Source organism: Mesoplodon bidens, assembly GCF_964165515.1.
Source record: "Mesoplodon bidens genome assembly, chromosome: 7".
NCBI lineage: Eukaryota > Metazoa > Chordata > Mammalia > Artiodactyla > Ziphiidae > Mesoplodon > Mesoplodon bidens.
Genome location: NC_138164.1, coordinates 50,979,561 through 50,992,035, shown reverse-complemented (window position 1 = coordinate 50,992,035; position 12,475 = coordinate 50,979,561). Strand labels below are relative to the sequence as shown.

Sequence of the window (12,475 nt, the reverse complement as noted above, 5' to 3'; positions counted from 1 at the left end):
ATAGAATGGTAGAATAAAGATCTATAAAGAAGGATATGTGTGTGTGTGTGTACTTTATACTGCAAGAACAAATACATCAATATAACAGAATAAACACATAGAGCTCAAAAATAACCCTATGTTAGTAACATCAGCAAGATGGTGGAATAGGAAGTCCTAGGCCTTGGTTCCTCACAGAAACACTGATTTAGCAATAATATACAGAGCAAAATACCTTTATGAGAAGTCTAGGATCCAGTTAAGAAGTTGCAGCACCCCAGAGAAGCACAAAACTAATAACAGCCGTATTGAAATGATGGCCATGGCAGAAAAACTCAGAAAAGAATCAACACATTTCACCTGCCTGAACTATTTCCAAGATCCCTGTTTGACATTCTGCAAACATAACTTCTGTTTCTCCTGCCTTAGGCATCAGGACAGTCTTTTCTCTTGTCTCCAGTTTCTTGACATCTCCTAGATCCAGAGGATCCAGACCAGCATGGCCTTGGGGAAACTGGTGACTGAGATCTAAGTGATGATGTCTGTGCTGAGATTCTATGTGAAAATGACTCTAGCTCTGGCTATAGCCAGTGACTTCCTCTTATTCTGTTAATGACCTGCAGAGCATTGAATATGGGTAGGTTCAGACAAGACAACCAGAGAATGCCAAAACATTTATCCCTGCTTCTTGTGTGCTGGGATCATCCTGCTTCACCTCTGGCTGACATTATTAGGAGATGGAAGTTGGAGAAACATGGAATTGGCTGTGGTTGTTTGCAGGGATTCTGCATATCATGATTGCCCTTTCCTGGTATCTTCAGGTCTGGGGTTCTGGGTTGTGAGCCTCAGGAGGAGACATTAAGTCACTGCCAGTACAGAAACCAGGACTATTCTCCACGTGAACTCAAACTTACAGAGGTGAGGATTTTTCTGGACTGGGACCTGAAAGCCATTTTATTTTTCAATGCCTCTGATGGTTTTCATTTATACATCTTCACAAATATTGAGTTGGCCAAAAAGTCCATTCAGTTAGTGAATACACTGCTCAAAAAGTTCTTGGTGAGAATGAAAAATGTGTCTTACCTTGGAGTCTCCTGTGCCCACCCTTTTTCCCTGGGATCTCAAAAGAAGGTGAAAATGTACAACCCATGAAAATCTGTGCCAAGAATGCTACAGATGTTGCAATTTGGCCACAGTCCTTTCAAAGAGATATGTGATTGATGTCTTGTCCCCAAAGAAGAGCATATAGGGTGAAGCTGATGCATCATACATCCCCAAGCTTTCCTGATATTACCAGGAGTTTATATGATTGAGAAAACTATCTAAGAATTACAAAAACAAATAATTGATTTTAAAACCTAACTTAATTCTACATACTGGGCTTTGATCAGGATGATGTTGAACTAGACCCAGGAGGCTCACAGTTTAAGGTATTGACCTAAAGTAAACCTAGTGATTTCCCCAGCAAAAAAAAAGTTTATTTGGGATAAACAAAGAATTACAATTCAGGGTCTGCAACCATGGAGAGCAACATGTAAGTCCTCACATAGCAAGGGAAGAACTCTTTCATAGAAGGCAAAAGGATGTTGGGAGGGCTATAACAAACAGTCCAGGGCTTTTCATTGGCTGAGTTGTTGCCAGGAAAGAAGAGGAGGTCTTTCTTCTTCCAGTTGGGTCCTACTTTGGTAGCAGGGCATGAGAGCTCCCTCTTCTGGTTTCCTGACTACTTGAGGTTTCTGTTTATTAATTTTTTACATTTCCCTCTTTTAATCAAGATCTTTCTTTGAAAGTATCATTGATCGAGTCAGGTTTTCTCATTTCAGCAGCTCCCTGTCCCTCATGCCAGGAAGGACTTTTCCTGGGTATAATGTCTCACATCAGAGGGAAAGAACACAGAGTGGAAACCTATTGAAGTCACATTTGAGTAACAAGGAGGGTAAGAGAGAGAACTCCCAGGCACTTTTAAAGTTTATATATTATCAAGATATTAGGCATTGGAGATCACCTGAAGCATTATGTCATCGTCAACGGTTTGGCAGACAAACTTTCAACAGGCCTGGTCCAGATATCTTTGGAAAGCTATCTCATCAGATACTGTCTGCTTCAATTCCAGGAAATCTTTACTTTCAGGTCACTAGATAATGTGCAGGCCCAGTCAGTGTTTGGTGTTTTCTTTAGATGTGTCACATGTTCTCAGAGTCTATTCCCTGGAGTTTGGCAGCACAGGATTAGTTTGCAGTACCTGACAGGGGCCTTTCCAGCAAGGTTGAAGAGAGTCTTTCTGGAGGTGCATTTTCCAATAGACAAAATCTTCAGTTTGCAGGGTAGGATGCTTAAGGTCTTCCTCTCCCGAGAATGCACTGTGAAAAGATTGACCAAACATAGTTATTTGTAGTAGAAGCAATTAGACCTTTGCAATATTGGAGTATATTTCCTTTCATCTCTTGTGGGTCAAAAGAGGCAGGAGCCAAGTACACTGGGCATCTTCTGACTATCCCAATATCCCAAAGGGTGAGAGTTTATGAGTTCCAAAAGAGGTAGATCTGAGATTTAGAAGGACCACCAGCAAGGCTTTTGGCTAAGGTATTTGGAAGGCCTCTACAAATTTTGTCAGTTGACTCAATAATGCTGTGTACCTTCAACTAAACCAGAGGACTGAAGGTGATAAACACAGTGAAATTGTTGTAAAACCAGCCAAACAGAGCAGACTGGTCGAAGTACATGAACAGTAAAAATGGGTTCCTTGATCATTATGAAGTTTAAGAGGAGTTCCCCAGGTAAGGATAATCATATCCAAAAGGACTTTAGACACAGAACAGGCAGTAGTCTGTCAGTGTGAAAACACACAGACCATGACTAAAACATGTGTATATCCATGAGATGGAGGAAGTTGTATGAAACCCATTGGCCAGAACTCAAACGGTCCATGAGGCAGTTTAAAATGTCTGAGAGCAGTACAAACAGGCTTCCTGGGCTGTATTTAGAACAAGTGGAACAAGTGAGGTAGGCACTATTTTGTGACTTTTTAATGTTTCTCCACCAATATTGACTCATGAATGCTATCATTTTATGAATAGACCAATGGTTTAATGCATGTACAGTGGTTAGCAATGGGATTTTTAGAGTTTCTGGTAGGACTAGAATGTTATTTGGTTTGAATCAGAGCTTTCTCTTTTTTCAAACCAACAACTGTGAATTTTCAACCTTGTTTTTTCTTTTCTGAGGCCAACTGTTGGGCTTCTCTAACCAGTTTTTCTAACTTATCATTTGAGGAAATATCTCTTTGGACCATGACAGAGGTCTGATTGCTCTTGGTTCCTTTAAGGGAAGCATTCCTTGTGGAAATTCCAGCATGGTGATTTACCTTCCAGAAGTCAAGTTTAGAATGCCTGGAATCTTGGGACTTCCCTTGTAGTCCAGTGGGTAAGACTCCAAGCTCCCAATGCAGGGGGCCTGGGTTTGATCCCTGGTCAGGGAACTAGATCCCCCATGCATGCCGCAACTAAGAGTCCACGTGCCGCTACTAAGAAGCCTGCATGCTGCAACTGAAAGATCCCGTGTGCCACAGCTAAGACCTAGCGCAGCCAAAATAAATTTAAAAAAAATAGAATGGGGCTTCCTTGGTGGCGCAGTGGTTGGGAGTCCGCCTGCCGATGCAGGGGACACGGGTTCGTGCCCCGGTCCGGGATGATCCCACGTGCCGTGGAGCGGCTGGGCCTGTGAGCCATGGCCGCTGAGCCTGCGCGTCTGGAGCCTGTGCTCCGCAACGTGAGAGGCCACAGCAGTGAGAGGCCTGAGTACCGCAAAAAAAAAAAAAAAGAATGCTCTGGAATCTTAATAACAGCTAAAGTGGTGGGTAAAAGCATTACATCCAACTATTCCTGAACAAAGGGGCCATTTAAAATTTTATATCTGCTGGAAGAAAGGAAGTCACATTGCTTGTAAAACATTCCAAAATCATGAACTACTCTGAAAGCATATCTGCTGTCAGTATAAATATTAGAAGTTTTGCCCTTGACTAAAGTACAAGCCTGTGTAACAGTGTATAATTCAGGCTGTTGGGCCAAAGTAGTCATACGTATAGATGGTGCCTCATCAGTATCAAAAGGAGTTGCAATAGACTAAACAGCACAGTATTTGCCATTGTCACCTTTTAAATAAGAACCATCAGTGAACCATGAAAAGCCAGTGTTACCCAGAGGAATAGCCTGTAGATTATCACCAGGAGTCAGGAGGTGATCCATCAGTGTTAGGCAGGCATGAGAGATGTCACTGGTGGTGGTGGGAAGAAGAGTACCAGGATTAAAGTTATTACACTGTAAAAGAGTTACGTGAGGAGTAGTTAACAAAAGGGCTTCATAGGAGTTGAGGGGGCTCACTGAGAAAGGTTGAGTGTGATGAGAATTGGGGAGGCCTTCTACTGCATGAGGTATAAAAATGGGTAATGGGGATCCCACAATAACTTTCTTGGTGGCCTTAACCAAAAGGGCAGAGACAGTAATTGTTCTAAGGCAAGAAGGGTATCTCCATGCCACAAGGTCCAGTTATTGGCTATAATACCCTATGGGTCAATGGTGGTCCCAGTGTTTTTGGATGAGTACCCCCAGGGCATTCCCTTCCTTTTCATATACAAAAGGAAAAAGAGAATTTGATAACTGGGATGTCCAAACACAGGCAGGTTCATCAAACTCTCCTTTAAGGCCTTAAAAGCTACGTTGTCTGGTTCTTCCCATCAAATTGGATTGGAGTTGTTATTGCTTAGTAAAACATACAGAGTTTTGGCCATAAAAGAGAAATTTGGAATCCAATTTTGGCAACAAACAACTAGCAGTTGGCACTAAGTTTTGGGTTTTTGGAAACTTAGGACACCACGAAGTCTATCTGGATCTGGGTGTGGCCCTTGTTCTGATATCAGATGCCCTAAATATGAAACCTGGGTTTGGGCAAACTGAATTTTTTCCTTGACAATGTTATGTCTCTTTAAGGCTAAAAGCTTTGACATATGGATGCTGTCTTCCGGTGAAGAGGCTTGAGAAGGAGAGCACAGAGATTTCTTTCACATGTTACAACAAAATAGAACTTCTAGGGAACTTTTTATCACCTGGATAAGCCTTCAGGATTTGTGAGAAATAAGTAAGGGCTGAGGCATTACTGCCCATGTGAATTGTTTTTCTTCCCAAGTGAAGTAAAAAAGGTACTGGCTAGGGGACTTCCCTGGTGGCACAGTGGTTAAGAATCTGCCTGCCAACGCAGGGGACACGGGTTTGATCCCTGGTCTGGGAAGAACCCATATGCCGCGGATCAACTAAGCCTATGCACCACAACTACTGAGCCTGCACTCTAGAGTCTACAAGCCACAACTACTGAGCCCACGTGTCGCAATTACTGAAGCCCGTGCACTCTAGTGCCTGTGTGCTGCAACTACTGAGCCTGTATGCTGCAACTACTGAAGCCCACATGCCTAGAGCCTGTGCTCCACAACAAGAGATGCCACCGTGCTGAGAAGCCTGCGCATTGCAATGAAGAGTAGCCCCCTCTCGCCGCAAATAGAGAAAGCCCGCGCACAGCAACAAAGACCCAACGCAGCCAAAAATTAAAAAAAAAAAAAGGTATTGGCCAGTTTCATCAACTGGAATACTAAAGAATGTACTGCATAAATCAATTACAGTAAAGAAATTGATTTCAGTGGGAGTGGGTATTAGTAATGGATATTAGGAACAACAGGGTGTTGAGGGATAACAATGTTGTTTATTGCTCAAAGGTCCTGGACAAGCATCCACCCTTGGCCCTTAGGTTTTCTCACTAGCAAAATGGGAGTATTGCAGGGGCTAGTGCAAGGGATAATGATGCCTTGGCCCTTGTAATCTTCTATTATGGGCTTTATGCTTTGAAGAGATTCTTTCCTATAGAATATTGATTAATTCTGAGCAGAGGTTTTGAGAGATCTATCTGAATCTTGATGGGAGGTGTGCTGTGAATTTTTCCAATATCAGTTGGAGATTTTGCCCATAACAAAGATGGTAGCTGAATTGATAGGGACAAATTATCAGTGTTTCCAGAATCAGCTCTAGAATCATTAGAGATGGAGCAAATAAAAGATGTCAAGGGGTCATTTAATTCACCTGGTTTGTTACTTCAATGACTGCTCTCAAGTTCTAGAATTATTTCTACCTTTGCAATTTTTTTTTTTTTTTTTTTTTGCTGCACTGTGTGGCTTGTGGGATCTTTGTTCCCTGACCAAGGCCCTTGGCGATGAAAGCATGGAGTCCTAACCACTGGACTGCCCGGGAGTTCCCTTTATGATTTTTTTTTCCACTTTGGAAGAAAGAAATTCCAGCATGATACTTCTCTAAGAAGTCTCAGCCTGATAGATGGATGGGGTTGAGGAGCTAAGGAGAAAAAGGCATGTATCTCTCAAAGGGCCAAACAAAAGGAAATAAGTTCAGGGAGAGGCATCTCTTGAGGTTGATTAGAGATCCCCACTATTTGAACTGTTTTAGTACTTCGAGGCAGGGGCTATTTCATAGTAGTGGAGTCAAGCACCGAGAGTGTGGCTCTGGTGTCAGTTAGGACTGGAAGAGATTCATACCCAATCTGGAAAGACGTTTCTCCAAGCAGATTAAGAGGGATGATTGGGAAGAGCCCCTGTAGTTTCTCAGAGCCCCATCATTGAGAACTGGGAGGACGTTGGAAAGACTTGTTAGAGGGCTGAAGGTGCCTAAAGCACTTAAAGGTATAACAATCTCTTTTCCAGTGTCCTAGCTTTTTGCAATAATAGCAGAAACTAGGAGGGTTTTGTTTTTGTTTAGGGGTTTTTATTTGCTGGAGTTGAAGAATTTTAGTGTGGTTTTTTTGGTTTTGTTTTTTGGGGGTTTTTTTGGCCACTCCACGCAGCTTGTGGGATCTTAGTTCCCTGACCAGGGATCGAACCTCGGCCATGGCAGTGGAAGCATGGAGTCCTAACCACTGGACAGCCAGGGAATTCCCTAGTGGTCTTTCTTTTAGGTGAATCATCTAGAGTGCAAGAGAGTAAGTTTGTCAGATTAACTAAGTCTGGAGTGGACATATTTTCCCATTCCATCCTGATCCTTTTTACTAGAAGGGAAAGGTCCTGGTTCAGCCCATTAATAAACATAGAGTTAAAAGCTACCCAGGTGGAATAAACATCTGAAGGAAGACCAGAATTTTCTTTAAAAGTAATCTGAAGTCAATTGTAATAGTCATGAACAGATTCATCTGATTTTTTTGTGCAAACCTAAATTTTGCTGCAATCAACAGGCTTTGGAAAAGGCCTAGGAGTTGCTCCATGAGGTTGCCTAGCAACTGTCCAAGCTTGATCGTATAATAAGTTAGCAAGCTGGTCTCCCAGTTGTGATTCTAGAGACTTTCAGGATTTTCCCAATTAGCAGTTTTCATGCAGTGCTGGGCCAGGCCTTTACCAACAAGCATATGAACTAACTGATTTAAATCAGAGAAACAAGGTTGACAAATTTGAAAGACTATATTAAATTCCTCAGCAAATCTGTGAAGATCTTCGGTTACTTTGGGAAAATATTTGACTGTGGCTCGCAGTTTAGCTTTAGTCCAGGGAATATAAGAAATTCAGGGTTTAGCCTCTGGATCCTCAGAAGGCTTAATTTTAAGGGGACAGGTTCTGCTAAGTTCAGAGGAAAAAGGAGTGGGGAGGGTTTCAAAGAAATATGAAAGTTCAGCGAGAGAATTAGTAAGGGGGAGCTGAGGGTGTGGAGGAGGTGTGGGTATAGAAGTATAGAAGGGAAGGAGGAAGATGACACCAGACATGAAGCCTGAGCACAAGGAGCCACGGAAGAGGAGCATGAGGCTTCCGAAGCCACTTCATCTTTCTTTAACTGCTTGTTTGCCTCAGTTAATCTTAAAATCCTATTTTACAGAGAGGCGATTTTAGGGTCCTGGTGATATTTGGAAGCCTCAAAATACCAATCAAAATAGGCATTTCATTCAGTTTTGGAAACCTTAGAGCTATGGGAGTCCAATTTGGTTTTAAGAAAATTGAGTCTGGGGATTTCAAATGTTCCCCATAATGCCCATTGGTATTCTTTTTTTTTTTAATTTTATCTATTATTTATTTATTTATTTATTTATTTTTGCGGTACGCGGGCCTCTCACTGCTGTGGCCTCTCCCGTTGTGGAGCACAGGCTCCGGATGCACAGGCTCAGCAGCCATGGCTCACGGGCCCAGCCGCTCTGCGGCATGTGGGATCTTCCCGGACCGGGGCACGTACCCACGTCCCCTGCATCGGCAGGTGGACTCTCAACCACTGCGCCATCAGGGAAGCCACCCCCCATTGGTATTCTAAATGGTCTTTGGTTAAGTCAGTCCATTTTGTTAGAAATGCGTGTGAGGAAGGACAAATGAACAAAGTTATATTCTATTAAACACAAAAATTCTATTCCTTGCAATTTGGGGTCCAGACTAGGAATATGACCAGTGGCATTTCATTTCCTTTCCTGAAATGAAGAGGACACTAGTAACTAGCTAGTGATGATTCAGGGACCTGGTACTTTGATAATATTCAAAGGATAATTTCAAAATATCAGAATGTTAGACACAGGGTGAAAAAAAATTTGTGTTGTTCTTCCTAGTCACAATCAATTTAAACATATTGGTGTTACTAATAACCAAAAGATATTTTTATAACAAGGAAGAAATACTTAACTTCATTTATTTAGAATCAATAGAAATAGAATTATTAAAAGAGCTCTTAGATGAATAAAAGTAAAATCAAAATAATCAATTAAAATTGCCGCTACCACAGCTAGCAATAGATTACACATAAAGTTTGGTAATATTAGAAATATTGCCACTTAATCTTAATAGAGCTTGAAAACATTAGCAGCATGTAATGTTGTTGCCCTATGCTGTCTAGAGCAGTGCTCTGATCATATCTGTTTTCACTGGGGTTTAGCTTTAATTAATACATCCACATCAGCTTTGTCTGCTTCTCCAAGACTTTTTTGATGGTTCTCAACCAGGACATTGTCTTCCTTTTTTCGGGGTCTCTGGGAACTACCATCTCTGAAAGCTATAGAAGTTCCGAGAGCAACAAAGTTGTGCACATCCTGCAACTTCTTACGCAGCCATTCCAGTCTTTCCATGGAGCTCAGATGCTTGCCCAGGTTATGCATAAGCTGTATTTCACTCACAGATCTCTTCCTAGAGGGAACAGAATCAGAGAGGATCACTCCATTAGCTCCCCTCTTCCAAATCATAAAGCCAACCTTAAAAATCCAATTCCCATGCCCTCACCGTGCAGAACAGGCTATGGTACTTACTTAACAGACTTCCCTTCCGATCTTGCAAGAAAACAAACCGCGAACATGACAACCATTACTTTAACCATGTCTTTTGCAGACATCATCTTCACTAAAAGAAAAAGCAAAATGGAGGCATTTAAAATATTTTTAATATTACAAACAATACAATTAAATTTATAGTAGTTTATATTTATAATCATACAACTTTGTACAGAGTGTGACAGTAACTAATTGGATTGTTTTTCATGAGAGACTTTTGGAATCAGCCTCTTTATTTTACAGTATATATAAGTATATATTATATATACAGATAATTAGTATATATTATGTATACACACAATTTGACTTAGAAATTAGACAGATTAGCTTTACTTTCTTAGGTATCTTTTTGAGAGTTCTTGTGCAAGTTTTAATATATGAATTTAAGCTACATGAAGAATGAAAAACTACTGTTTAGAATTTCCTCCCACATTTTGTGTTATGACTAAATACACATGAAGCTTGAAAATGGCTACTTCTTTCTTATTTATTTATTTATTTATTTATTATTTTGGCTGTGCCGGGTCTTAGTTGCAGCACGCAGGATCCTCGCTGCAGCATGTGGGATCTTTAGTTGCGGCATGCGTGCAGGATCTAGTTCCCAACCAGGGATCCAACCTGGGCCCCCTGCATTGGGAGCGTGGAGTCTTACCAACTGGACCACCAGGGAAGTCCCTACTTCTTTTAATTAGGTAAATTGTCAACAGTGTTTGTTGACTTAGCAAATCTCTTTTTCATAAGTAAACTTCCTTTCAACACAATGATAAACATAAATGCCAAATGAATAGGCTCTGATTTAGAGATTTTTACTAAATTAACACACACTTCTACCGTTAAAAAGAATGTGTCAAAGCATTTAAACATCATCTAATTAATTACTTGTTATATGAATTTAGAGTTTTGACTCCATATAAAATGCCTGTCTGTATCTTATCTTTTCAGCTTATTTTATTAACGATTTTGTTTGAGTATAATTTTTAGTACTTTCCTCTTTTGCTTTTAAGTTTTTCATCTCAAAATAGAAAAGTCTTACCGTAATCTGCATTTTAACAATTGCAAAGTCTTTTATCATAGACGTGCCTTTTCTTAATACTTAACGTTCTCCATTTTAACATACACATAGGGTGGCTATGTACTCATATTTTAAAGGGAAACTGCATCATTTAGAAGTAGCATAAGGAGCATTATAATCTACTATATTTATTTTCACTGTGCAATATAAAGCTATTGAAGGAGGAACAAATGAATATTCTTCATTTTTGGTTTGTGTTAGAAACAATCATTGTAGCCAGAGGACAGAAGCTTTGGTGTCCTATTCTAGCTTTGTCACATTCACCAAACGCCTCTGCCTTGCTTCCTTGTTCTTAATAGAGAGATGAGGTTCTTACAAGAATGTCATTTTAAAAGCTGAAAAATCGTTGTAAAACATCCTTAAAATTCATGTACAGTTTTCAGAATAGAAAATTAGAAAAGGCTTTATGTAAAGGGAATAAATATTCAGCAGTAAAACTGAGTTTCTCCAACTATAGTACACAGATTGAGCTCTCTATGAGGATATTCTGGAGGAAAAATGGAATTTTAACTCAGACAAATAAATTTACATTGATTATTTAAATCAGAATTATTCATTTCTCATTAGGCTGTTTTATTTCAAAACTTTAATAAGATACCATTAAAGCACATCATGCCAAATTTTAATTATTTTTCATGTAATTTCAGATGAGTTTATAAAAAGCAAGGCCTCTCAAAAGACTTTAATCACAAAAATAAATGATTTAACAATATTTTGGTAGCATAAATTTATTTTTTATTGCAACATTTTTAGATTAAATTATCATTCAAACCCTCCCTTAACATTTTACCTTGAACGAGCAGCATGGTATTGTAGAAAATGGTACACATTAAATAATTGCTTGATCATAAAAAAGAACTCATATGAAATTTAAAAGAGAAAATAAAGATTACTCACCACACAATGTCTTAGGACACGATCTTCTTTCAGGTGTATTAGCAGTTGATGCTTTCTCAAAGTTGAGTAAACCTGAGAAAGCTGATGAATTGAGTTGTAGACCCTCAAATGTGACTTTTATGTATAGGTCTTCCACACACCAAGAGAAGCTTTTTTATTGTTACGGATGACGTCACTCCCAATTCTCTGAATTTTAACTATAGGATCAGAGCAGCACACACACTCCCATGGGGCGGTGCTCATTCCTCTTAAATTTTAGATAATTGGATATTAAAAGGAAAACAGTGTGGGGCTGGGAAAAGGATTTATGCAAAGATTTCTAACAAATAGTGAATTGTAATTCTGACTGGATTAGTGAATTTATATTACAAAAAAGACTGACTTCAGAGACTTATGGTAAAGTCATCATTTATTTGAAAGTAAAATCTTTAAATAAGTATATTTCTTATAACCATAATATTGGCACAATTATTATGAGGATTATAATGAATCATATTACATTATGCTTACTTTACAAGCCATATTCAACCAATCCATATCATTCCTGATCATCTTTCCAAAAAATAGGTATAGTGCTTTTCTTAAAGGAAGTGTTAAAAATGTTTTGAGAATATGCTCTTAGTACATAACTAATTTGAAGGGCTTCAAAAGTGAAATTATTTTAAAATTCATTTAACTTACATTGTATCTCTTTTTATTTTAATTTGCAATAAAAACATTTGAAAAGCAGTACCTGTATGCCAGACTTTACATATATCATCCCAGTAAGTCTTCACAGCAATCCTTTAAAGTAAATACTATTATCTTCACATGAGGAAACTGAGGTTTGGAAAATGAAGAAGATGGAGTTCAACAAAGGTCTTTATGATTCCAGAGCTATTTTAATTCTTACTACCTCAGTTTCCCTTTAGAAATGTAGCCCTTCTTTGAACCCCAGTCTTCCTGACTCTAATTTGCCTAACCCTTTGCAGACTCTTTGCCAGGAGTTGGGTCTTGTTTCTCATGTTCCCCACCTGGTGATGGAGGGCCTGCTCCAAAACCTAATAGAGGCAAGATGCCACCACCTGTCTAATTTCAAATATTGCTACAGCTTTGTCCCCATCTATCGATCAAAACCCCTTGAATCCCCTTGGTATATCTAGGGTTCGTTTAGGCAGCTTGCCTCCCAACTAAAGCCCCAGAATTGGATCAGTT

The 12,475-nt window shown here is 39.6% G+C and overlaps 1 protein-coding gene across 1 annotated transcript; it reads right to left on the bottom strand.

Annotated features, from left to right (window-relative positions):
• Nucleotides 1-8,910: 8,910 nt before the first annotated feature.
• PTH (parathyroid hormone) lies at nt 8,911-11,479 on the bottom strand (the record flags this gene model as incomplete). The annotated part of the gene is made up of 3 exons (XM_081240481.1): nt 11,422-11,479; nt 9,292-9,382; nt 8,911-9,172 (listed from the first exon to the last, which is right to left on the bottom strand). The coding sequence occupies exons 2-3, from the start codon at nt 9,375-9,377 to the stop codon at nt 8,911-8,913; spliced, it is 348 nt and encodes a 115-aa protein (XP_081096607.1). The 5' UTR covers nt 9,378-9,382; nt 11,422-11,479.
• Between the last annotated feature and the right edge of the window lie 996 nt (nt 11,480-12,475).